This window comes from Cebus imitator, unplaced genomic scaffold (genome assembly GCF_001604975.1).
Source record: "Cebus imitator isolate Cc_AM_T3 unplaced genomic scaffold, Cebus_imitator-1.0 Scaffold286, whole genome shotgun sequence".
NCBI classification, from domain to species: Eukaryota; Metazoa; Chordata; class Mammalia; order Primates; family Cebidae; genus Cebus; species Cebus imitator.
Window position 1 is genome coordinate 1343297 of NW_016107601.1, and position 27852 is coordinate 1371148.

Here is a 27852-nt window from a genome sequence, read left to right on the forward strand (position 1 = left end):
GATATGAAATAAGAAAAGGAACAATGTGTAAATTATGGGCCAAAAGAAGATAAATGGCAATGAATGGGCAGCAAAGCAGAGTCCATTGTTTTAACAAATACTTACTGAGTATTTGCAGCAAAATATTTCAATGTAGTGTGTTTTGGGTACTGAAGATATGGTGATAACCAAGATAATGTCTCTGACTGCATGAAATTTATATTCTAATGCTGAAAACTGATGCCAAAAAAATTGATCACATAAATTGTAATTTAAGGTACTGGTAATACAATAAAGGGATAAGAGCCAGAGGTTGCTATTTATCTTAGAATGGCAGTGAAGAGCTTGCTGAGGTGGTAGTATCCAAGTAGATGACTTAATGAATGAGAAAGCCACAAAAGTGCTTGGAAGAATAGATACCCAGGCAAGGATATAGCAAGTGCAAAAGCCCTGAGGTAAGAGTGTGCTTGCTATGTTTAAGGGATAGAAAAGAAGCCAGTGTAGCTTGAGTGTAATGAGAGAGAAAGGTGTTTTAGAAGATGAGATCAGAAGCTATGGGTTTTCAGTCAGGGTAAGAACTTTGGATTTCGTTGTAAATATGAGGGAAAACCACTGGAGGGTTTTGAAGCAGGAGGGTGAAATTATCTGACAAATTTTAAAAGGACAGTTCCAATTATAACATGCAGGAGGGTAATACTTTCATCATGTAGAATCCAATAACCAGAGTTCTGTTAACAATTTTTAAGGCCAAACTGAATTAACCATCCCTGTCCTTAAATCTGCTCCCCCTCATGAATTCTCTGTCATTGTGAAGGGCACCATAATTTGTCAGACTGTCCACATAACCGATCTAAGAATAATCTTTGACTCTGCCTCCTTCCTCGTATCCAAGATACCAAAAGTATGACTTTATCTTCACTGTTTTCACTGCTATTACAAGAGAAAGGAAACTAGTTAGCCTGAACTACTACGAAAACCTATTAAACTTGCTGCTTGCATACATGGCCTTCTTTAATTAATTCTTTAAGGCTGAGCAGGATGGATGTGAACTTTCTAAACTTGAAATCTGATTGTGTATTTTCCCTGCTAAAAGTCTTTTGGCAGCTCCACCTATCTTGTAAGATAATCACAACTGCTTATTTCTGTGCAAACTACCATACAACCTGGTTTGTCTTCAAGTTATGTTATATCTCTCACCATGCCTGACCTACTTAAAACTCCACTGGTAGGGAAGGCAAAGAAGTACTATTGGAACCACCTGGAGGACTTTTCCCTAACAAAATATGTCTTTCTGGAGATTCAAATTTGTTTCCCTACGGCTTTTAATTGAAAATGACTGCTAGAGTTGACAACTCTTACTATTAGAAGTACATTCTACCTACCCTCAGATATGTTAGGTAAAAAATATGCTAAGAACTTGTGCTATAGCCACAGCAAATCACTTTCATTCCTTAGAACAAGCCAGGCTATTCCACAGCTCCTTACTATGTACATACTGCATTCAACCATACTGCCATCCCTGAAAAGTAATTTCTTATTAAATGACAGATCATCTTTCAAATATCATACTAAAACTTAAAAGATTTATTCTGGCAGTCAAATGATTCTTCTTCATTGTCAGTCAATGAAATCACTAGTCAGCCAAACAAATTACTATTACACACTGTAACTATTTACATGTAATATATCTCCTTTTAAGATAGTGAATCTCTTAAAAGCAGGGTATTATCTATTTAGTATCTACTATGTAATAAGGCAACATCTTTATTACACTTATACCCCAGAATCTGGCATAATGGCTGTCAAACTTTTACTTAAATCTTTAATGAATGTATAAATATTCCACATAATTTCAATTTATAATTTTCCCTAATCTAAAACGATATACTTTGACCCTCTGAAAAGTTTAAAGATGAAAAATGAAAACAGTTAAGGTGGACTCCAGAAAGAAATAACTGTCAGGCCTATCTCAGAAGACTATAGTAGTTGCAAATAGGCTTTAGACCTTCATTTGAGTCCTCCTCAAATTAATAAATCTCCTAATTAAAAATAAAAAGCTATGGAAAATTGACATACTTGTTTTAACAGGATGCTCACAGCCTTGTTCATTTTGGACCTGTGGTTGTTTTAGGTAATCTATTTGTTTTACTTTTGCTTTGTCTGTAACTCTGTTCAACTTAGAGCAGTGGTTTGTAATCTTTTGTGGATTAAAGAACACTTTGAGAATGAAGTGTAACCTACATCCCTTTCATTCACACAACTATAAACATACATAATAATCACTTTTCCCATAACTTCAAAGGGTTCATAAACCCCTCAAATTAATCCATCAACCCCAAATTTAAAAACTTTACTCCAAAGGGCAGTAGTTGGGTTAATTTAATTTAAAAATGCTCAGCATAATGTGCTAAATTCGAAGGTCCAGAATAAAGTATTTATTTTTTAAAAAATGGTCAAAATAACATTTTATAAAAATAAAAAAATCCCGAAAACTAAATAACAGCACAAAAAATAACTATCATCTGATAAGGAATGTACAGTTAGTGAAATAATATCCTATCAAATATCACATAAGTAAATAAAAACAAATACATTTCTCTAAAAGTAACAAAAAATTCTTTTACATCTAATTTTCATAATTGGCCTTAAAACATCTTATTTAGAAAAAGTATACATTTCTCTCTTTTCAGTATCTTCCCTAATTTCTTTTTTCTTTAAATAAGTTTTTAGACAGGGTTTGTTATATTGACAATGCTGGTTTCAAACTCCTGGCCTCAAGGAATCCTTCTGCCTCAGCCTCCCAGAGTCCTATGTATACAGGTATGAGCCACCAGGCCCAGCCTCAAATTTCATTTGTGGTGAGTAGCTATGATGCCTGACTAAGAAAAAAAATTTCCCTCTAATTTCACATTGTTTCTAAACAAAGAAAAGAAATACGTAAGAACTTTTATTATGAAATTATTTTAAAAAATCTATTAAAATATTAAAAAATTCATTTGCAAACATAAACATCTTTAAAATACAAGAGTTGAAAGTTAAAAGGTATATTTTATAATTTTACACCTTTCCAGAATTTTTGGAAATTATTAAAACTATAGAAACCTTAGGCTAAAGAGAACCTTGAGGATAATCTGATTTAGTGGTTCACAACATTTTTTTTTCTACATTATACCTAATAACAAGGACATATTCCTATTACTAAGAATTGCTCCCCCTAACACTGATTTTCAGTTAGGAGTTATATGCCCATACCAGATCCACAAGAATGCCCAAGTCTAGGCCAAGCAATTATTTATTGATGATGACAAACTGTCCCATCTTTTCATTTGCCCTCTCCCAAAAACCTGTATGTAGAAAATTCATTATGGACTAAATCCTTTTAAATAATTTCTTTTGAAATAATTTTAGCTTTATAGAAAAGTTGCAGATATGGAAAGGAAAGCTTGTGTGTATCCTTTACCCATAAGGTCAAATTTTTTATTAACTGGGTTTTGGTAGGAATAAACAATTTTTAAAATGTTACTTAAAAAAAAAGTTTCTAAACTTTTTTGTTCTTACTTTTAAATTCTGAGATCAAAATGATCTCAGAAGTCTTAATGTAGTGTTTAAACAGTGAAATTACCAGTTAAAAGCACAAAAATGTGAAAAACACAAAACTAAATATATCTCAAAAGGGGTATTTTTTAGTGCACAATAGCTTAAGAAAGCAAAATCACCGTATTCCACCTCAGCAGGAAACAAGCATGTCAGATAACTCAAATTTCCCCTGCTCCACATGTACCCAAATGACTGCAAAAGTGCCATGCCACCAGTACTGATGTTGGAGTTACAAATAAATTTTAATGAATAGATAAATTTATAACTACTGAATCTGCAAATAGTGATTGACTATATAGTTACGTTTATTTACTACACTTACCTTTGAAGATCCATTTGAATACATCTGTATCATATTTTCTGCACCTTGTTTTACTTTAAGTTCTATATCCAATTGTTTTTGTAGAGCCTTCAATCTATTGTTGCTAGTAGAACAACGAGGGTCACTATTTGGAGTATCTGGAGTCCTTGGGCAATCTGTACATAAAATATTGTTAAAATTACTTATTAGAATGAATTGCTGCTTAAAATTGGAAGTTAATATTTTTTAAATAAACGGCATTTTTCAAACTCTGAGATGAGCTTAAATGGATCTCCTTATGCTTATAGATAATACATGAATTCAACTAATTCATCCAAAAAAAATAAAGTATTTGAGTTACAAGACTAATTCCCAGGGTAGATTCCACTTAAAACATAAAATGATTATATCAAGTCTGAAACTCAATTAGATGACTGTCTGTGGTTTCTCCAACACGATTATTTTAAAATCAACTTGACTAGTCTATTCAACAATTAAACTAAATTTTCTACTATAACCTGATTAGCTAGAGAATAAAGCGTATTCAAACATGATACAAATTCAATTAGTAACTCTTTTTAAAGAGAACTAACGATACTTGAAATACTATGCTACCAATGCTTCAAAAATATTGATCCATTGATATCAAATTGATGCAAGGCAGAAGGAAGTTACGGAGGTACAAAAATTCAAGTCCATAGCGTCTCATAAAGGATACTGTGTTGATTCTATTTAAAAAAACAAAAATAAAACTTCACAGAATAAGTTAGAGAGGAGTCCTTTCTCAATGTTTTGGGATAGTTTCCATAGAAATGGTACCAGCCTTTGCACTACTGGTAGAATTTGGCTGTGAATTCATCTGGTCCTGGGCTTTTTTGGTTGGTTGGCTACTTATTACTGATTCAATTTTGGAGTTTGCTTTTTGTCTGTTCAGGGATTCTATTTCTTCCTCGTTGAGTCTTGGAAGGGTGTATGTGTCCAGGAATTCATCCATTTCTTCTAGATTTTCTAATTTATATGCATAGAGGTATTCATTATATTCTCTGAAACAACTGCAACAAAAGCAAAAACTGACAAATGGAATCTAATTAAATGAAAGAGCTTCTGTACAGCAAAAGAAACTATCAACAGAGTAAACAGACAACCTACAGAATGGGATAAAAAATATTTGCACAAAATACACATCTGACGAAGGTCTAATATTAGCATCCATGATGAACTTAAATTAACAAGAAAAAAATAACCCCACTGAAAAGTGGGCATAGGACATGAACAGATGCTTTTGAAAAGACATACATGTGGCCAACATGCACATGAAAAAAAGCTCAAAATCACTGATCATTAGAGAAATGCAAATCAAAATCACAATGAAATACTGTCTCACACAAGTCAGAATGGCTATTATCAAAAAGTCAAAAAAAAAACAAAAACAAAAAGAAAAAAAAAACAGATGCTAGCGAGGATGCAAAGAAAAAGCAATGCTGATACACTGTTGGTGGAAGTGTAAGTTAGTTCAACCATTGTGGAAGACAGTGTGGAGATTCCTCAAAGACCAAAAGACAGAAATACCATTATACCCAGCAATCCCATTTCTGGGTATATATCCAAAGGAATATAAATCATTCTGTCATAAAGACACATGCATGTGTATGTTCACTGCAGTACTAGTCCAACAACAAAGACATGGAATCAACCTAAATGTCGAGCACTGACAGACTGGATAAAGAAAATGTGGTATATATACACCACAGAATACTATGCAGCCGTTAAAAAAAAGAGAGAGAGACAGATCATGTCCTCTGCAGGAACATGGATGGAGCTAGAGGCCATTATCCTTAGCAAACTAATGCAGGAACACAAAACTAAATACCACATGTTCTTTCTTATAAGTGGGAGCTAAATGATGAGAACACATAGACATATAGAGGAGAACAACAGACACTGGGCCTGCTGGAATATGGAGGGTGGGAGGAAGGAAAGGAACATGAAAAACAACTACTGAGTACTAGGCTTAATACATGGGTGACAAAATAATCAGTACAATGAACCCCCATTACACAAGTTTACTTATATAACAAATCTTCACGTGTACCCCTAAACTTAAAAGTTAAATAAAAACGCATAATATTTTGCTTATACTTATAAATTTCTATGATTTTAGCAATGGGAATATCTGCAAATCTCTGTGTTAGTAAAGTCCTTAAAAATTCAAAACATGTGCCATTTAAAGATGAATTTCATAGAAATAAATTTGTCCTAGAATAAAAATGGAAACTATTAATGCACAAATCATTTATAAATCAATACCTACAGATTCTGAAAATTATAATTTTCCAAGTAAATAAATTTCATTTTGCAAAAATAAATGAATAAAACTTTAAAAAGGACCATCTATTATTCTGGATAATCCATTATTGTTAAAACACTTCTAATAATTCTACCATGAAACTAAAATTCTTCATATTTAAGTTTAGTATTTTGACTTTTTATCTACACTAAGTCCTGCTACTTCTAAAAAAGCTAGAAGACTAGGGTACTACCCTGGTTCAGGGAAAAGTAACTTGGTTATCACCAGAAAATGGCCTAAACTGCAAGTTACTTTACCTTTGCGCTTCAAGGTTTCCCACTCTCCTGCAATATAAGATGGTGTGACTAACCATTTTAATAAACGTATTTCATATTAAATTCTATATTCCCTTTTAAAAAATTCACTCATTCAAACACATGCAATTATAATTTGTTAATTAATATAAAAATACAGATACTAAGGCTGAGGCAGCAGAATCACTTAAGGCCAGGCGTTTGAGACCAGCCTGGGTAACAAAGTCAGACCCTATTTCTAATATAAATAGATAAATAAATAAAATAATAGAGATACTAGGCTAGGGTGTAAAACAACAGTGCTTTAGTTAATAATATTTGCGTAAACATGTGCATGTGTGCATATAAATCCTTAAAATAACATTTTGAGACAGATATTTTCCATATTTTATGTATCAGGGAACAGGCAAAGCCACACAATTAACAGAATTCAGTACAGGAAAGGTTTCTATTCTAACTTAATTCTCCAAATTACAAATGGGCTGCTCCAAAAAACTGACATAAAATGTAGGTTTTTCAAATCGACTCACAAAAGAGCAACTTAGTATATCTAGTACAGTGGTTAAAGGCTGCCCAGGTTTGAGTTTCAGTTTTGGTACTAAGATTCAGTACAAATCATGTAATACAGGGTAAGATACTTCACAGCTCTGTGGCTTATTTTCTTCATGTGTTAAATAGTGAAAACAGCATGTACCTCACAGGATACAGTGAGGATTAAATAAATTACATGTATAAACAGGTGTGGTGCATAGTAAATATGCAATAATTATTAACCAGCAGTGCTCACTGTAGAAAGTGTATCTCTGTTGAGTCCATAAATGAACTACGCATAATAACAATGACTGATCAGTTCAGATCTGGGAACACTTTAAATTTTTTTCTTTTTTCTTTTTTGTATAAATAAGAATCTTGTAAGAAATCTAAATTACACAGAATTTGGTATAGAGATTATAACACGCACTTTTTTTTTTTTTTAAAAGAACTGGAATGCATTGAGAATAGAAGACCCTTAGTTGAGACAGGTATGAAAATGTGTTGTCTGTAAAACAGTTGATGGTGTGTTTAGCCTAGGATGAGGAAAAATGATTCCTATCTAAACATTTAAATATTTGTCTATGAAAGCTGTAAACTTACTATCTCCCTATAAGACAGAGAATTAGAACGAATGAGTAAAAAAGTAGTAAAGGCATCAATTTTATCACAAGATATATTCCTTATGTTTTGGGTTATCTAACAATAAAATGGCTTGTCTTGTAATAAAGTCTCTTGTCTCTGGAAGCACTTATACAAAAGGTAGATTACAATTTGTTAGAGCTACTATATAATAAATTATTAAACATTACAACAGGTTATACTAAGACACTGAAATATCCATTGATCTGATAATCTGAACTTGTGAAAGTATTATAATACTACATAACACTGCTCTTAAGGAAAAGTATGTCCTCAGTTTTAATAAAGATGACGGGAACATAAGAAATAACACAATGGTTAAGAACCAGGGCTCTGAGATCAGAATGTCTGGGTTAAGATCCAGTGGTTGCTACTCACTGGTATGGACTTGATTATATACTTACTTAACATCTCTGTGCTACAGTTTCCTTAGCCACAAATTGAGGGTTACTGTGAAAATAAAGCCTATACAGTGCTTAGGTCAATGCTTAAAATGTAATAAGGTCTCAACAATATTAAAAGTCAGGGCTCAGCTAAGTAGCTGGTATTTCTGCTCATTTAATCTTCACAAGAACCCACAAAGGTTTGCAATATAACTTCATTTTACAAATAAAAAACCCTGCAACTTAGAGAATTTATTTGCAAAGGTGCTGGGATTATAGGCTGGAATTATACACTTTTGTGTATGCCACGGCAGAAATTTAACCTTAAATATGTTTTACTTTATAAAGTTCACTTTTCTTTTTTCCCATTTAGAAATTAGAGAAACACTTGTCATCCTTGGATTTCATCTATTTTCCCCTTTAACCTGCCTTCCCGCATGCTACTTTTCTTCTCTCCAGTTTTCTTCCTTGTTCATGATGGTAAATTTGAGCATTATACAACATAAGTTGCCAGTATATTTGTTAAGCTCTTTTCCTCATAGTGAAACATATTTTGAAAAAACAGAGACAAGGAGAAATCCCCACTCCCCATTAATACTCTCACCATTCAAAAAAAATGTTTTAACTCTATAAAACGGTAATTATTTTTCTAATCTAAAAACTGCTTTTACATTATAAGAAGCGATAAATCTACTCTTTTTTTTTTTTTTTTTTTGAGACGGAGTTTCGCTGTTGTTGCCCAGACTGGAGTGCAATGGCACGATCTCGGCTCACCGCAACCTCTGCCTGCTGGGTTCAAGCAATTCTCCTGCCTCAGCATCCCGAGTAGCTGGGACTACAGGCACGTACCATCATGCCCAGCTAATTTTTGTATTTTTAGTAGAGATGAGGTTTCACCTTGTTGACCAGGATGGTCTCGATCTCTTGACCTCGTGATCCACCCGCCTCGGCCTCCCAAAGTGCTGGGATTATAGGCGTGAGCCACCGCGCCCAGCAAATCTACTCTTAAGTACATACGGTGATGGCTAAAGGAACTAAACTCCATGATTACAACAAAAAACAAATTCCTATTTGCTGCATATATTGCTAATATTACTGAAAAACATTTTTTCGGGGATATTATAAGAAATTATGCATGCTTCTAACCTTCTAAACATTATTATACAATTCAAAATGTATATTATACAATTTAAATAAACTTGCTGTAATGTAGATCAAAGAGATTTTAGGCATGTCTAAGTTACAGTAAACAAAGCACTAGAGTTAAGATCATAAAGTCGAATCTTTACACATATTTAACCAATATAAATTGTTGTGCTTTATGATGGAAAGTAGACAAGACTAATTCTTCCACCTAAATATTTTTAATGGCCATGTCTACCAAATACAGTCCCAACTTCGCAGTTAGGCATTAAGGGTCTCATGCTAACCAGCTCCAAGCTAACTCTCTACTATTTTTCCTTGTCAAATTCTGTGTTCAAATCCTTTCTAATAAAACGTGATTGCTTTATACTATTGTTAGCTTAGGCATTGCTTTCTCCAGAAAACCTTCCCTAACCATTCTCTAGTCTAATATATCTTCAAGTATACTTTTGTCCCTCTGTTGAAATATGTACCACACAGTATTGTAATGATCTGTTTCATGTCTATTTTTCCTGAGACTGTAAGTATTCTGAGTGCTAAGATTTGTTCTTAACGATTTTAATGACTGAGTTTAATAGCAGATCAGACACAGAAAAATAGCAGATTAATACTGAAAAACAGCTAAGTTTTTTAAAAAGAGAAAGAGGTGAAAAATGAGATCTTAAGAGAGACACAGAGGAAAAAAATAAGCTCCAATATATCCTATGGTGTTTCAGAAGAAAAACAGTGATTTGAAGACAATATATAAAGGAATAATGACCATCAACTTTTAAGAACTAATAAAAATGCCAATCCATAGAGTCAAGATACCCAATCAACCCCAAGCACAAACATATAGGGAAAAAAGTCCACACTTGGACACATTATAGTAAAACTTCAGAATATCAAAGACAAAGTCTTCACAGCAGCTAGAGAAAGGGTACCTTCAAAGGAGTTACAACAGTTTTCAGCAACAACACTGAAAGCTGGAAGGTGAAATTATAGCTTCTTTATGTTAAAGGATAAAACTGCCTTCTTAGATTGTGATATGCTTTGGATCTGTGTCCCTGCCCCAATCTCATACTGAACTGGGATCCCCAATGTTGAACATGGGGCCTGGTGGGAGGTGACTGGATCATGGCAGTGAGTCTTTAATGAGTGGTTTAGCACCATCCCGTTGGTACTGTTCTCACATAGTGAGATCTCGTTGTTTAAAAGTGTGTAGTTCCCCGCACTCTCTTTCTTGCTCCTGATCCAACCAAGACAGACGTGTTTTTTCTCTTTCACCTTCCACCATGACTGAAAGTTTTCTGAGGCCTCCCCAGAAGCTAAGCAGATGCCCACATCATGCTTCCTGTACAGCCTATGGAACCATAAGCCAATTAAAACTCTTTTCTTTATAAATTACCTAGTCTCAGTTATTTCTTTACAGCAGTACGAGAATGAACTAAGATTGTATATACCCAGTGAAAATATCTTTCAACAATGAAGACAAAATAAAAATATTATCAAAGATTAAAAAGTTTTTCACAAACTCATTAAAAATTAATAAATGCTAAAGGATGTACTCTGGGAACAAGAAAAGTGATTCTAATTGTTGAGTCAAAAAAGAAATAATGAAGAAGAGATAAATGACTTACAAGTGAGTGATTTTAAAGGACCACTATATAAACCAATAAAAAAGTCATAAAGGGCTTTAAAAAAAATAGAATTACAATGGCAAAACTGCAATTACTTTTGTACCAACCTAGTAAGAACAGTAACATATAAGTTGGGTGTAGGCAAATGAAGTATTCTAAAGACTTCGAATTGTCCGAGAGAAAAACAGCAATTAAGACTATTGCCTTTGATAACTATGTATGATGCACTATCTAAATGAATCAACTTCCAAAACAATTGAATTTTTAATAACTGATTCCTTTAAACTGGTCAAAAAATGGCAAGAAAAGAAAAAGAGGGCCAGGCACGGTAGTTCATACCTGTAATCCCAGCACTTTGGGAGGCTGTGGCAGGCAGATCATGAGGTCAGGAGACTGAGACTATCCTGGCTAACACAGTAAAACCGCATCTCTACTAAAAATACCAAAAGTTAGCCAGGCACGGTGGCAAGTGCCTGTAGTCCCAGCTATTTGGGAGGCTGAGGCAAGAGAATCATTTGAACTCGGGAGGTGGAGGTTGCAGTGAGTCGAGACTGCACCACTGCACTTCAGCCTGGGTGACAGAGCAAGACTTCGTCTCAAAAAAAAAGAAAGAAAGAGAGAGAGAGAGAGAGAGAAAAGATTAAAGACACAAAATAAGACAGTAACTATAAACCCAAATATAATAGTAATCATTTATTTAGACTACATGATCCAGGTAAAACTCAGAGATTATTAGACTGGGCAAACACAAATGAATAAAATAAATCCAACTATATGCTATTTTAAGAAACATCTAAAACATGTTACAGAAAAGGTGAAAGTAAGGAAATGGAAGAAAGGTATTCCACACAATCACTAACCTCAACCCCCATGTGTAGGTGTTCAATTATGTGGCAACATAATAAAGAAAAAAACTGGCATTTTTTTTTTAAAAGCAAATCTGCATTCCACTAAATTTTAACACAGACAAAATTTATAAAATTTACAATTACAAATCACAAAGTTCAACTGGAAAAAAATTCACCATGAATGAGAAAAAAATTATAGGATTAGCCTGGCAAAGATTTCACTTATTGTATTTATCCTATACAGACTGTGAAATAAGTATTTAAATATGTAAAGCTAAATGCAATGGCTATCAACTGGGACAAGAGACTATAAAAAATACTAAAATTAAAGAACATCTAGCATGAAAAAGGATGTAATAACAAATTATAAACACAGTATGTGATAATGAGTAAGTTTGATATAGGTGAAGTGAACAATAGAGAAATGGAGATAGATCTGAAGAAATTTATATGCATCTACAGTTCCCAAAAAACTACACAGAAGGAATGCAGGAGGTACAACATTCAAAAGGACAGAGACTAACAACTTCCCATAATTATTGAAATACATAAATCTCAGATTTAGGAAACCCAACAAATCCCAAGCAGATCAAATGAAACAAAATGTAAACCATTATACTCCAAGTCCAGAATACTGAAGACAAAGAATATCTTAATAGAAGCTAGATGATCTACATGGCTTCAACCATGAGACTGGTGGCTATTTCCTCAACAACCATGAAATAATAGTTTTTAAGTGCTGAAAGAAAATAAATGTCAACTCAGAATTGTATACAAAGGGGAAATGTCTTTCTATAGTATCTACTGTACTTTAGAAGTACAAGAAAAGATCATTCTAGAAGTTAGGTGTGAGAAGCATGAAGAAATAATGAACAAAGAAACTAATCAGCATGTGGGTAATTATAAACCAACAATGACTATATAGAACAATAATGTTTAGATCTAATTTGTGGAAATGAAGTTAAAATGGTATAAACAGAACATAGCCAACAATAACATGTAAGTAGAATAGACCATTCTAAGTTTATTTTATAGTATAGAAAGGTGATTTGCCATTCAATAAGCTAATAGACAAACAGAAACTATGCAAGATATTTTGGACACAGGGAATTTAATACAGGGAACTGGTTATATCATATATAGCCAAGTACTGTGCGAGGGACAACCCTGTGTATAGGTAGCAAAATTCCTCTTCTCAAAGAGATTAGAGTCAGGTGTCTGTGTGTGTGTGGGTGTGTGTGTGTATGTGTGTAAATATATATGTTTATATAAAGGTATACCTTGTATGCACCTGTATGTATATATATATGTGTGTCTATGCATACTAGCATGTATATAAGAACATTTTCAAACATACTGCAAAGTTTAATTTTACAGTAGGCACCCATATACCCATCACCTAGATTTAGCTAATCTACACACACACACACACACACACACACACACACACACACACGCGCACACACACACGAGTATAGAGAGGTAAAAAGAGAGGTAAAAAAGAGAAAACAGTACAGGAGAAAACAATTAGAGCTGGCATTAGTAGAAGAAAAAGTTGAAATAATAGAGGCAGACGCCAGACCATTTGAAAGGCATCTCTACCATATGCAAATTTGTATTGTATTCTGCAGCAAATGAAGAATGACTGAAAAGGTTAAATCAAGAAAATAACAACTGAATCTGAATAGTAGATTTTAAAAAGTGCTGGTAGCAATGTTCACATTGAATTAAAGAAATACTAGACTTGTAGGCTATGGCAATAAAGACGGAGAAGAGATACAGATATGAGACCTGTTATCAGAGGTATACTCTATAAGGCTTGGTGACTTACAAACTTACAATGAAGGTTGAAAGTGGGGAAAAAAAGTTTTAAAAAGTCAGGTTTTAGTTACAGATTACTGGAATCATGCCATGAACAGGGCAGAAGATAGTGTTGCAGGAAAAGAAGAGTTCAATTTTAGACGTAAGAGCTAAAGCCAACAGGGCATCCAGGTAATATCCACAAGAGTGGCTACAAATGATCAGATGAAGCCCAGCAAACACACCCTAGCTAGAGATGTAACTTTGGAAGTAACCAGAAAATTGGACATGATTAAAATGTGCCTAGGGATAAGATTTCTCAAGGCCAGAATAAAGAGTAAAAACTGAATTCGTTAGATACCCTCAAAACGTGTAGAGCAATAAATCGTTGTTTCTGGTGCTTTTAGTATTTTCTCTAAAACCACAACTGAGCAGTTGGCTTACAAGATGAGAGTTCTAGAACACAGGAGCAATACAGATCCTTCTTAGAGGACTTCTGACTACTTAAGGTCTAGCCTTACCCTGGTTCCTTGATTGTCTTAGAGATTAGGAATATGGTTCAACTCTTGAGTCTTTACTTCCCAGACCCAGGAAAGCCTCTTCAGATTTTATTTTACATCCAAATGGGGTCTCATGTTCAGACACAGATGGCCTTGGATGCCTCATGCTTGACCTTTTCCTCAAGCTATCAAAATACTGTGTTCACAAAACACACTCGAGAAAGTACAAATTGTCTGTCCCTCTCATTCTGTCAATCAGAAAAACAAGGTCTGAACAGGTTCCAAGTGGTATATATCACACAACCACGTAATAGTGCGGGTGGATGACATCTCAGATAATATAAACTTTGGTCTTTATTTTATAGCAAGCTGACTCTCTATGCCCAATATTCATAAAGTGGTACTTGTATAGCCAGGATGCCTGCTTATGAAACACTGTTTACTACATTAAACAATTAAAGAGGAAATCTATTAATAGTTGAAATAAACTTAGCCAAATCTAAATTAATAAGGTTAAGATTATACAAAATCACTAGCTTACTGTTTACCCATATTATTGACATACTTCTTCTAATAAGTCTCTAAGTTACTATTTTGGTTTTCACTTGATACTTACAAATTGCTTTTTAAAAAATAAACTGCTCCATAATCTTGCCATGTGTTATAGTTATGTTAACTTTATACTTCCCCTAAAGTCCAACTTTCTTGATTAAACAAAGATGCTTACCTTGTATAGCTGCTCACATTGTAATGAATGCTCAATTATTAAAGGATACTTAATTGGTTATTTTATATACTCAGAATGCCCCTTGTCATGTATCACCAACTGAATTAATTTTGGTTATTTTATAACTAAAACAATCTCTGGTTTAAGTTTTCTTAATGTTACAAAAATAGGCAGGAGTAAGACTGTTAATTAGAATAATTAAGGTAAAACAAGCAACCTAGATATTAAAAATTGCAGAACTGCCTCTATCTGTAATATCTTAATGTTTGAAAACTGCACCTATCATCTCCTAGTAGAGAAGACTTCTACATTCTGTACATAACTTTGTACCGAGGGCATGCACAGTTCTTTCACAAATTCTCCTTGAAATGGTGCTGCTTGCTCTATTTTTCTTCTTTCCTCTCTCTATGACAATAATGTCTACTAACTACTACTACATACCTGTTAGACTGGTTAAAAAAATATATGAACAATACCAAGTTCTGGAGAGAATGTGGAATAACTAGAGCTCTCATTCACTGCTGGTAGGAATGAAAAATATCACTACTCTAGAATATATTTGGTAGCTTCTTTCCTTTTTTTTTTTGTTTTGTTTTAACGACAGAGTCTTGCTCTGTTGCCCAGGGTGGAGTGCAGTGACATGATCACAGCTCAACGTAGCCTCAAACTCTCAGGCTCAAGTAATCCACCCACCTTAGCTTCCCAAGTAGCTGGGATTACCAGTGCACACCATCATACTTGGCTAATTTTTAAATTTTTCATGGAGATGAAAACTATGTTGCACAGGTTGGTCTCAAACCACTGAGCTCAAACAACTGCCCCACCTTCACCTCCCAAAGTGCTGGGATTAAAGACATGAGCCACTGTGCCCAGCCATCTTCTTATAATGTTAAACGTACACTACCAGAGGACTCAGCAATCCTACTCTTCAGTATTTACCAAAGCGAACTGAAAACTTTGTTCACACAAAAACCTGTATATGAATACGTACAGCAGCTTTACTGATAACTGCCAAAAACTGGAAAACTAAGCTAATGTTCTTGGTGAATGGATAAATTATAGTACATTTATACAATAAACTATTACTCAGGAATAAAAAAAATGAACTACTGATATACATAACTTGAAAGAGTCTCAAAGGTAATACGTGGAAAGAAAGAAGTCTCAAACACTTACATACTTTATAATTCTATGTACATAACATTCTTCAAAAGAAAGCTACAAAGAACAGATCAGTGGTTGTCAGGGACTACAGAGGTAAGGGTGTGACTAAAAAGATAAAACATGAAGGAGATTTATAGGGCAGTGGCACTATTCCTTTTTCTGAATATGGTGGCAGTTAGATGAATTTATCTTAAAATTCATGGAATAATACACTAAAAATATATATACCAATTTATTATATATTAACCTTTTTTTAAAAAAATTATAAAAAGGATTCAAGTATTAGGGAATCTGTGAATTTAATCTCATTATTTTAAAGACAAGAAAACAAATCCAGGAGTGCGAAAGAGCGACTTACTATACTAACGGTCACACTATTTAAGTGGGGAGGACAACAGTAAAAAAGAAAATTAAATCTTCCCTTCTATTCATCAAAGACCATCAACTGTTCTTTAGTCGTGAGAAAAGTTCCCTCAATACAGATATATTCTAGGAATTTAGAAGTATTTGCTAAGATTGGCCAGGTGTGGTGGCTCATGCCTGTAATCCCAGCACTCTGGAAGGGCGAGGAGGGTGAATCACCTGAGGTCGGGAGTTCGAGACCAGCCTGATCAACAAGGAGAAACCCTGTCTCTACTAAAAATACAAAATTAGCTGGGCATGGTGGCACATGCCTGTAATCCCAACTACTCGGGAGGCTGAGGCAGGAGAATCACTTGAATCTGAGAGGCAGAGGTTGCAGTGAGCCAAGAATGTGCCACTGTACTCCAGCCTGGGCAACAAGAGCAAAACTCCGTCTCAAAAAAAAAAAAAAAAAAATTTGCCAAGATTAACCCCACAAAATTTCAGTACTGTTAGGTATACTATGTTACTAAATCAATATTTCCCTTCTGAGTATTTCAGACATTAAAGAAAACATTCACCAAATTAATAAGTAAAAACCAATTTAAGTTTGGTGGAGTTTGAGAAGAATCGTACAAGAAAAGAAAATAAGATAAAAATAGGAACTATACACTACCCAAATTATTACCTATATTTAATAAAATATAAAAAATGTTCTGATACTCTACTTCAGTGATGATATATTTAAAACCAAGATTCAGGAAACTGGCTCTTTCCCAAAAGTGTGTCAGGTTCCAACTAAGGCTTAGATTACCACTCCATTTTACAGAGATCAGTAATCTTTTTCATAAAGTAGATTCAGCCTCAGCTAACCATCACTGTAATTTCCACATAGGATGACAATAATATCCCATAAGACTATATTTTTTTCGAATCAATCAATAATATATATATTTATGGGGTACAATATGATGTTTCATTACATTTATACATTGTAGAAAAATCAAATTAGGCTAAGATATCTATTACCTCAAATATTTATCATTTCTTCACAGAGAGATTTAACACCCTCTCTTTTAGCTATTTTGAAATATACAATACATTGCTATTAACTATAGTCACCATGCTGTGTAACAGATCACCAGAACTTATGCCTCCTAACTATAACTTTTTAACCTGTGACCAACATCTTCCTCTTTCCCATTTTCCCATCTTCTACCTCCCCAGCTCAAGCATTTGGTAATCAGCATTCTCTTCTACTTCTATGAATTTCACTTTTTAAGATTCCATACATAAGTGAAATAATTAGCTAGCTGTCTTTCTGTGTCTGGTTTATTTCATTTAGCATACTGTACTCCATGTTGCAAATGACAGAATTTCCTACATCTTTAAGGCTGAATAGTATTGCACTGTTTATATATCATGTTTTAAAAATACATTTGTCTGTTGATGAGCACTTCAATTGTTTAGATACCATGGCTATTTAATGCTGGAATGAACATAGGAGTACAGATATCTCTTTGATATGCTGATTTCAATTTCTTTGAATATATAACCAGAAGAGGAATTGCTGTATTGTATGGTAATTCTATTTTTAGAATAGGAACCTCAGGAACCTCCCCACTGTTTTTCAAAGTGGCCATACTAATTTTACAATACCACCAACAGTGTACAAGGGTTCCCTCTTCTTGACAACACTTATCTTCCATTTTTTTTGATAACAGCCAATCTAATAGACATGAGGTAGTATCTCACGGTGGTTTTAATTTGCATTTCTCTGATGGTTAGAGATGCTGATCATTTTTTCATATTATCTGTTGGCCACTTGTATGCCTTCTTTTGATAAATGTCTACTCAGGTCCTTTGTCCATTTTTAAATAAGATTATTTCTTTTCAACAAACCTGACAAAAACAAGCAATGGGGAAAGGATTCCTTGTTCAATAAATGGTGTTGGGAAAAATGGCTAGCCATATGCAGAAAGCTGAAATTGGACCCCTTCCATACACCTCGCACAAAAATTAACTCAAGATGGATTAAAGATTTAAACATAAAACCTAACACCATAAAAACCCTAGAAGAAAACCTAGGCAATACCATTCAGGACATAGGCATAGGTAAGGACTTCATGACTAAAACATCAAAAGCAACGGCAACAAAAGCCAAAATAGACAAATGGGATCTAATTAAACTTAAGAGCTTCTGCACAGCAAAAGAAACAATCATTAGAGTTAACTGGCAACCAACAGAATGGGAAAAAATTTTTGCAAGCTACCCATCTGACAAAGGGCTAATATCCAGAATCCACAAAGAACTACAACAAATTTACAAGAAAAAAACAAGCCCCCATCAAAAAGTGGGCAAAGGATATGAACAGACACTTTTAAAAAGACATTTACGTGGCCAACAAGCATATGAAAAAATGCTCATCACTGGTCATTAGAGAAATACAAATCAAAACCACACTGAGATACTATCTCATGCCAGTTAGAATGGTGATCATTAAAAAATCTGGAGACAACAGATGCTGGAGAGGATGTGGAGAAATAGGAACACTTTTACACTGCTGGTGGAAGTATAAATTAGTTCAACCATTGTGGAAGACAGTGTGGTGATTCCTCAAGGATCTAGAAATGGAAATACCATTTGACCCAGCAATTCCATTACTGGATATATACCCAAAGGATTATAAATTGTTCTATTATAAAGACACATGCACAAGTGTGTTCACTGAAGTACTATTTATGATAGTGAAGACTTAGAAGCAACCCAAATGCCCATCAATGCTAGACTGGATAAAGAAAATGTGGCACATATACACCATGGAATACTATGCAGCCATAAAAACATATGAGTTCATGTGCTTTGCAGAGACATGGATGAAGCTAGAAACCATCATTCTCAGCAAACTGACACAGAACAGAAAAACTAACCACATATTCTCACTTGTAAGTGGGTGTTGAACAATGAGAACACACGGTCACAGATAAGGGAACATCACACACACTGGGGCCTGTTGGGGGGTAGGAGAACTAGGGGAGGGATAGCAGGGGGTGAGGGGAATGGGGAGGGATAACATTAGGAGAAATATCTAATGTAGGTTATGGGGGAATGGATGCAGCAAACCGCCATGGCACGTGTATACCTATGTAACAATCCTGCACGATCTGCAATTAAGTATAATTTAAAAAAAGAAAAATAAACAATGGGGAAAAAAAGATTATTTCTTTTCCTTGAATTCAGTAGTTTGAGGTCCTTATTGACCCCTTATCCAATACATGACTTACAAATATTTTCTCCCATTCTTTGGGTTGTCTCTTCACTCTTAATTGTTTCCTTTGCTGTGCAGAAGTTTCTAGTTTGATACAAATCCATTTACCTATTTTTGCTTTGGTTGCCTCTGCTTTTATCCAAGAAATCACTGCCTAGACCAATATCATATAGCTTTCCCTCTATATTTTCTTCTAGCAGTTTTACAGTTTCAGGACTGACATTTAAGTCTTATAAATGCATAAGGTAAAGATAAAGGTATAAGGTATAAAGGTATTACATATAAGGGTAAGATAAAGGTCCATCTTTATTCTTCTGCATGTAGACAACCAGTTTTCCCAATACCATTTATTGAAGACTGTCCATTCCCCATCATGTGTTCTTGGCCGCTTTATTAAAAAAAAAAAAAAAAAAAAAATCAAATGACTTGAATTTTGTGGGTTTATTTCTCGGCTCACCATTCTATCCATTGGTTAATGAGTCTATTTGCATGTCATTATCATGCTGTTTCGATTACTATAGCTTTGCAATATTATGTAATCTGGTAGTGTGATGCTTCTAGTTTTGTTCTTTTTGCTCAAGGTGGCAACAGGGTCTTTCAAGATTCCATATAAATTTTAGAATTTTTTGTATTTCTGTGAAGAATTACATTGAATCTGTAGATTACATTGGGAAGTATGGACATTTTAACAATATTAATTCTCCCAATTCATGAACACAAGGGATTTTTCCATTTATTTGTACCATCCTCAATTTCTTTCATCAATGTTTTATAGTTTTCTACACAGAGATCTTTCACCTCTTGGTTAAATTTACTAAGTATGTTTTATACTATTAAAGAGATTATTTTCTTTTGTTCAGATATTATATAGTCAGTATATAGAAATGATATTGACTTTTGTATGTTGAGTTTGTATCCAGCAACTTGACTGAATTCCTTTATTAGTTCTAACAGCTTTATGGTGGAAATCTTCAGGATTTTATATATATAAGATTGTGTTGTTGGCAAACAGATAATTTTACTTCTTCCTTTCCTATTTGTGTATCTTTTATTTCTTTTTCTTGCCTAAGTGCTCTAGCTAGAGCTTAGAGTACTATGCTGAACAGGAGTGGTGAGAGTGGACATCCTGATCTTGTTCGTGATCTTGGAAAAAAAGCTTTCAGCTTTTTACCATTAAGTACAGTGTTAGTTTTGTGCTTGTCATATATAGACCTTCTTGTGTTGAGAAATATTTCTTCTATACCTAATTTGTTCATAGAATTTTTAGCACAAAACCATGTTGAATTTTCTCAAATGCTTTTTCTGCTCCTATGGGGATAGTCTTATGAGCAAAAATCCTATGATCATCTTTAAAGTATACAGAAGATGTACAAGAAGCTGAGAGTATCACGGCATGATAAGAAAATAAAAAATTCATTTCCTACTACTCTTAAGAATAAGTGAACACATTTATTTTATAAATAACATTCTCAAACAATCAGACCGTGGCATTACAATAAGGAGAATTTCAGAGTTTCACAGTTTAAGAGTTCAGCAAATAAAAACCCTTATTTTACAAACAAGAAACTGAAAATTCAAAGAGATCATTATTACAGAGGTGAATTAAGAACAAGTCCCCTAACTACTTAGACAGTAATCATTTAAACAGTGCAAACTTAAATTGTGTCCCTCTTTTAGTCATTTGTTCTGCTTACTAAGCTTATATACCCACAAAACAACAGGAATTAAACACCTCTGTTATAAATCCACTCATACCTTCTAGAACTGAAAGCAAAGCACAGTGTCCTTGAATCTTCTTGCCAGATCTAACCTAAAATAAATTCCTGTGTTTACCTTAATGTGCGAGGTAAAACATCTAAAATTTTATGGCAAACTGACCTAAAATTAATGATATTAATTTTAATTCTCTATGTTGTAGTTGTTGCTTTTTACATTGTCAAGTTAGTAAAATGGGAAAAAGAGAAAATAACATTACCAAGTTGTGTGAATATGCCATTTGCAAAGAGAATATTTTTAAAAATAAAACAAACATGTGACCAACTTACCAAGTTTTTTTTTTTTTTTTTTTTGGGGGGACAGAGTTTCGCTCTTGTTACCCAGGCTGGAGTGCAATGGCACGATCTCGGCTCACCGCAACCTCCGCCTCCTGGGTTCAGGCAATTCTCCTGCCTCAGCCTCCTGAGTAGCTGGGACTACAGGCACGCGCCACCATGCCCAGCTAATTTTTTGTAGTTTTAGTAGAGACGGGGTTTCACCGTGTTGACCAGGATGGTCTCGATCTCTTGACCTCGTGATCCACCCGCCTCGGCCTCCCAAAGTGCTGGGATTACAGGCTTGAGCCACCGCGCCCGGCCCTTACCAAGTTTATACTAAACAAACTGAAGTATTAAGAAGTTACAGTAGAAAGTTATATTTCATATAATATCTGCCCTCCAATTATTTGAAATGTCAGTATTAAAAATGGTCAGTATAAAATGTTTCTGGTTTTATCATAAAACTTTTATTTAAGTCTTCATTTTCTAAGTTATTTAATGTTTCAAGTGTCATAATAATTAGGTTTTGATACTAATTGTAAGGAATAATCTAAGATGTGGATTTGCTGGATGTTTTTCTATTTTGAGATATAAAATGCATAAGTAAACATCTACTATGTTTCAGTTTCTGTAATAAGCCTTGAAAACAGATGAATGAAAACATGTCCCTTCCCTCAAGGAGGACAGTTTAGTAAGTGATATAAACATGTACAGAAATACAATGCAACAATGAATGGACAAAGAAGCACAGAGAAGATAAAGCAGAGAATGTCATGGAAGGTTTCATGGTAACACCTAAAAATTGGTTTTTAAGGGTGATGAGGAATTTGATAGGACTTAAAGGAGGTAATTTCTTTATATAAAACACTAGGAAAGATAAGCTCAATCTAAAGTGATAGAAGGTAGACCAGTGAGTTCCTATGGCAAGGGTTGGTGATCATGGGTTAGCTGGGAAGGAATATAAGAGAACCACTGAAGTAATGAAAATGTTCTGGATCAATTGTAGAGATGGTTAGCTGGGTGCGCACACACATTTGTTAAAAATCATCAAATAATGTACTTAAAATATGTGCATTTTGTCATATGTAATTTATGCTTCAATAAACTTTTTTTTTTTTTTTTAAAGACAGAATCTCTCTTTGTTGCCCAAGCTGGAGTGCAGTGAAGCAATCTTGGCTCAACACAACTTCTGCTTCCTGGGCTCAGGTGATTTTCATGCTTCAGCCTCCCAAGTAGCTGGGACAACAGGCACATACCACCATGCCCAACTAATTTTTGTATTTTTGGTAGAGACAGGGTTTCACCATGTTGGCCAGGCTAGTCTTGAACTGCTGGCCTCAAGTGATCCACTTGCCTCACTCAGCCTCCCAAAGTGTTAGAATTACAGGCGTGAGCCACTGTACCAGGCCACAATAAAGTTAACTTTTATAAGGGGAATTGGGAAACCAAATGGGCTCCTTGTGTTGATAAAACTCTTCTATATCCCAGTGAATCACAAAGTAGTTATCAGAGTTCTGTGAGGAGGGAAATTTCTCTACATAAACAGAGTTTAAAGCTCCAATGCTGTTTCTTATTTTAGACCACTCCTAAAGATGTAAAAAAAAAAAAAAATGTAGAGTTTGGCAGAGTTCCCATGGAACAGGCTATTTCTAAGGTTATATGATATCACAAAAACAGCATTTTTGTCATACATTATTTCCATTTATAATGTAATTATTGAATGTGTAAGAATACTGATGAAGAGCTGAAGGGTTCTTTTTAACTAGATTGTTAGAAAATTAATTTGTATCTTTGGGATTATTTCAGTCTAAAATTAGAAAGTGGGTTTCCTATTCTTTCTTTCATTTATTCTTCCTATTATTTCTCTACACAGACAGCCTCCAAATAAAAGCCCTAACTCCCAGATGTTGAAAGGGATGTACACAAGTTTTAACAAGAACTCTAAATATCAGAAGTGTTTTCTGCAACTTTTGAGATGGTAAAACTTCAAGGTTCTTAGCCAAATTTATAAATTTTCTTAATCAAAATTTAAATGACCTATATCTATTATTTATGAGCTAATGACACAGGTTCTTCTAAATTTTCTACCATGCTATAGGTGTATTACTCTACACACTCTCACGTTCCTTTTGTTTGCAAATGAAAAAAATCGATGGTTACAGAGATTGATAATGTCTTGAGACCTTGGCTCAAGACATTATTGCAAGGGTAAGACCAAATGTATCTTATATGCGTTTTTGTATAAAAAGTTATAGAAAGACTATACATACTGATGGGTGAATATTGGCACAAATATAGAATTTTTTATCTGGAAGGATATACAACAAAAAGTAATGTTACTTTTAAGGAGACAGTCCAAGAAAAGAAAGAGGTGGTTCTTCAATTTTTACTTTCTGTACCATTAAAAAAATTCCAACATAAATATTTATTAATTCTATTGTTTAAAAAGTATGCTTTTACGTTGAAATCATGGGTTATATTTTCCTCTTATTTTCTAAACTTAATATAAAAGTAATGTGCTTTTTTTTCTATTATTTTTCTCTTTTTTCAACAATATGCCTGGTAGTTTGTTAATTCAGTTGCTTAGAGCACACAAAAAAAGGTCATAGGTTTGATTGAATACATTTGCAAAGAATAAAACTATCTCTTGTTCAAAGAACACATTTTTAAATTTTAAAAAGTCAGCTGGCAAACTTGTGCTGTTGATTACAGGATGAATTAGGTAAGAGCATGTGATTGACTCAATACAAAACATTAATACAAGAGAATCACTCTAATGTCTTACTGAGAGTAAGAGAGAATATATTAGGGTGATTAAATTCTAAGTAAATATTCCAATTTTCATACCTATCAACTTCTGCCCTTCTGAAGAGAATATAAGACCTTAATTAAAAAAGAAAAGTCTCTGTACTTTCAGAAAATTAATAACTATACATGTCCCAAAACTTACTATTTTCTAAAAAATACATTTTTAAATTAATATACCACATAAACATCAAATAAAGCTCTACTATACCTGTAACGTCTTCCGGATCTGACACAACAATATGTGCATTTAATTCCTGTAGCTTGTGATGTAGTTCTTCTAATTTTTTATTTGATTTTTTCAAAATGGTGTCTACATAAGCCAAACTTTTTTTATCTGTTGTGACTTTCCTCAGATTTTCAGCTCCTTCTTTGATTTTCAGTTCTTTTCTTATTTCTCTCTTAATTCGATCCTTGATATCATCCAATTTCTGTTGCACCACTGTATCTGAAAAGTCTAATTTCTGAACAGCACTCACATTCTCAGAAAATGGAAGACTTCGGGAATCCCCCTACAGAAAAAATGAACAAATGTGGGAGTTTAGGAGAGTTGGCTTCTCAGTAAATATGCAGTGTTTTCAGCCTAAGAGAGTCTTTCTTGATTACATTAGATTTAACTATATTTAATTATCTCCTTAATAAGCAAGAGAACAGTTAAGTCAATAACTATTTATTGACTTTTATTATAACCATACAAATTCAAGAACTCTCGCCACTCACTAAGCAGCATTACTTGACAAATACATTTACCTTAAAATAAAGTGAACACGACACATCTACACACAAAGGCTGTGTGTAAATATAGTGGATTTTGATATCTTAGGAACCCAGGTTAGATCCCAACCCCTACACTGTGAACCTTGGGCAAGTTATTTAACTTTTCAAATATTCAGTTTTAACAGTCCACAAAAATCTAAATAATAGTAGCCACCTTTGAGAAATATTGTGATAATTCACAAATATTGTAAATGAAGTTCTAAATACAAGTACTGGCTCACCGTTATCACTTAATAAATGAAAAGTATTATTAAATTCTATAGGTAAACACTGAAAGTCCAGATTTCATCATTACACAATATATTCATGTAACAAAACTGTACTTGTATCCCTTAAATTTATAGAAATAAAAAAATTCTATAGGTGAGTAATTTTATCTTCTGTAAGAAACTCTTTTTTCCCTCACCCATGGACCCATGTCACAGAAAGAAACTTCTTAAAAATAAATGAATATTGGCAAAATAGATACCCTTATTACCACTTTTTAGTTAATGAATTAAATGTACCAGGGTTTGGGAAAACTATATTCAGAACTCCATTTATACAGTTGTCCTTTGATATGCGTGGAAGACTGGTTCCAGGATCCCACATATATCACAATCTACAGATGCCCAAGTTGCTTATATAAAATGGTCTACTATTTGCATATATCCTAAATACACACCCCATACTTTAAATAATCTCTATGTATAATACCCAATACACGTGGCATGTAAAAGTTGCCATGCTGAATTATTTGTGTTATTTTTTGTTTTTTCCCTAATATTTTCAATCTGTAGTTGACTGAATCTGAAGATACACAATCCACTCATATGGATAGCCAACTGTATATTTCAAGGCTAAGTACTCCATCTGGTAATGTGGCTAACTCACTACTAAAGCATCATTATTTAAAAACACCTCTAAATTGTGTCCTATTAATGAAAGCTAAGACAATACACAATACAGTCATCTCAAAATGAAAATCCAATCAGTTAAGCACATCTAATCTACATTTACAACAGCCAAAGTTATGTTACACCTATTTATTTATCATTTGCTATTTCAAAGTACATTACTATAAATACTATTGGATTTACAATGTTTAAATTCTGAAACACAAAAAACCACAGGTAATGGTTACCTCTGGGAAGTAGACTTGAGTTTAAAGGGCATGGAAAAGAAAAAGACATATTTCACTGTGCAGCTGTTTTGCACCTTTGAATCACAGACCTAATTAATTCAAAGATTTTCTCTAATATTTTGAGAATTCCTCACACTCACATAAACGAGTTGGTACAAATACTTTTTTTTTTTTTTTTTTTTTTTGAGACAGAGTTTCACTCATGTTACCCAGGCTGGAGTGCAGTGGTGCGATCTCGGCTCACCGCAACCTCCGCCTCCTGGGTTCACGCAATTCTCCTGCCTCAGTCTCCTGAGTAGCTGGGATTACAGGCACGCACCACCATGCCCAGCTAATTTTTTGTATTTTTAGTAGAGATGGGGTTTCACCATGTTGACCAGGATGGTCTTAATCTCTTGACCTCGTGATCCACCCGCCTCGGCCTCCCAAAGGGCTGGGATTACAGGCTTGAGCCACCGCGCTCGGCCGGTACAAATACTTTTTACCTTAATTCTTAATTACTAAAAAGTATGTATTATGCAAAATAGTGAAAAGGGTGAGCTAATGGGTGACGTGGGATCTAGTCGCCCCTTAGCTCACCTTAATTTACCCTGTGCCTGCAGGTATATTATGTAAAACATGAAGTAGTGATTTCTATAAATGTTTCCCCCGCTCTCTCTCTCTTTTTTGTTTTCTTTTTTGGTAGAGATGGGATTTTGCCATGTTGCCCAGGCTGATCTGAAACTCCTGGCCTAAGTGATCCTCCCACTTTGACCTCCCAAAGTGCTGGGATTACTGGCATGAACCACAGTACACAGCTAAGAATTCCTTTGAAACTCCAACAAAAATACAGCACAAAGACAATTTCATGTTGTTGTGTATAATTTCCAGGTTCCATGGATCTTAAGAATTCCTAAAGTAGGTAATCTACACCCTTTAGTTTTATATTTCTGATCTGTCACTATAGATATAAACTATGATCTTCAACCTGGGGCAAAATATTTTCTAAATTTTTCAGTATTTATAATGGAATGTTAAGTCCTACCATCCACTTGGTTTCCAAAGTTTATGTGTCTACCCTTGGCTAGTTGTCAAAAACACCAGCTCATATCTATTGTCAAAGAACAAAATCCCAAATTCCTATTACCTAGTTTCAGGTGAAGTAGACTGAGACAAAAAAATGATTAGATAAAAAATAGTTTAAGCTAGTTCCACTCCTCCAAACATTACTGTTTTAATCCTTACACATTTATAAGAAAATAATTTATGAACTGATTTTACAAATTTGTTCTTTAATATTATGTACAAAGCCAGGGGTCTCCAAAATTTCTTTGTTCATGGTACTCTTAATATCTCAGGAAATTATTCCTTATTCCTCACAGGCTAAAAGAAATACCTAACGGTTTCATTTATTAAGCAGTAAGGTCCAAATAGCTTGACAAATATTTGTGTTTTAACAACTTAGTAGTCATTCAAAATAAGTATACATATAAATTAGGCCGGGCACGGTGGCTCACGCCTGTAATCCCAGCACTCTGAGAGGCCAATGCGGACAAATCACCCGAGGTCAGGAGTTCGAGACCAGCCTAACCAACATGGAGAAACCCTGTCTCTACTAAAAATACAAAATTAGCTGGGTGTGGTGGCACATGCCTGTAATCCCAGCTACTCGGGAAGCTGAGGCAAGAG

At 34.2% G+C, this 27852-nt stretch overlaps 1 protein-coding gene across 7 annotated transcripts in view; it reads right to left on the reverse strand.

Moving 5' to 3' along the window:
- PKN2 (protein kinase N2) overlaps positions 1 to 27852 on the reverse strand; it is a 151859-nt gene that overhangs the window by 62673 nt on the left and 61334 nt on the right. For all 7 annotated transcript variants that reach the window (XR_005195948.1, XM_017501957.2, XM_017501958.2 and 4 more), the window contains exons 2-3: positions 24496 to 24796; positions 3899 to 4053 (exon numbers count right to left, since the gene is read on the reverse strand). Coding sequence is in view for 6 of the 7 variants with exons in the window: in XM_017501957.2 (XP_017357446.1) it covers positions 3899 to 4053; positions 24496 to 24796 (456 nt within the window). In the remaining variant the exon portion in view is untranslated. The remainder of the gene's footprint in view (positions 1 to 3898; positions 4054 to 24495; positions 24797 to 27852) is intronic.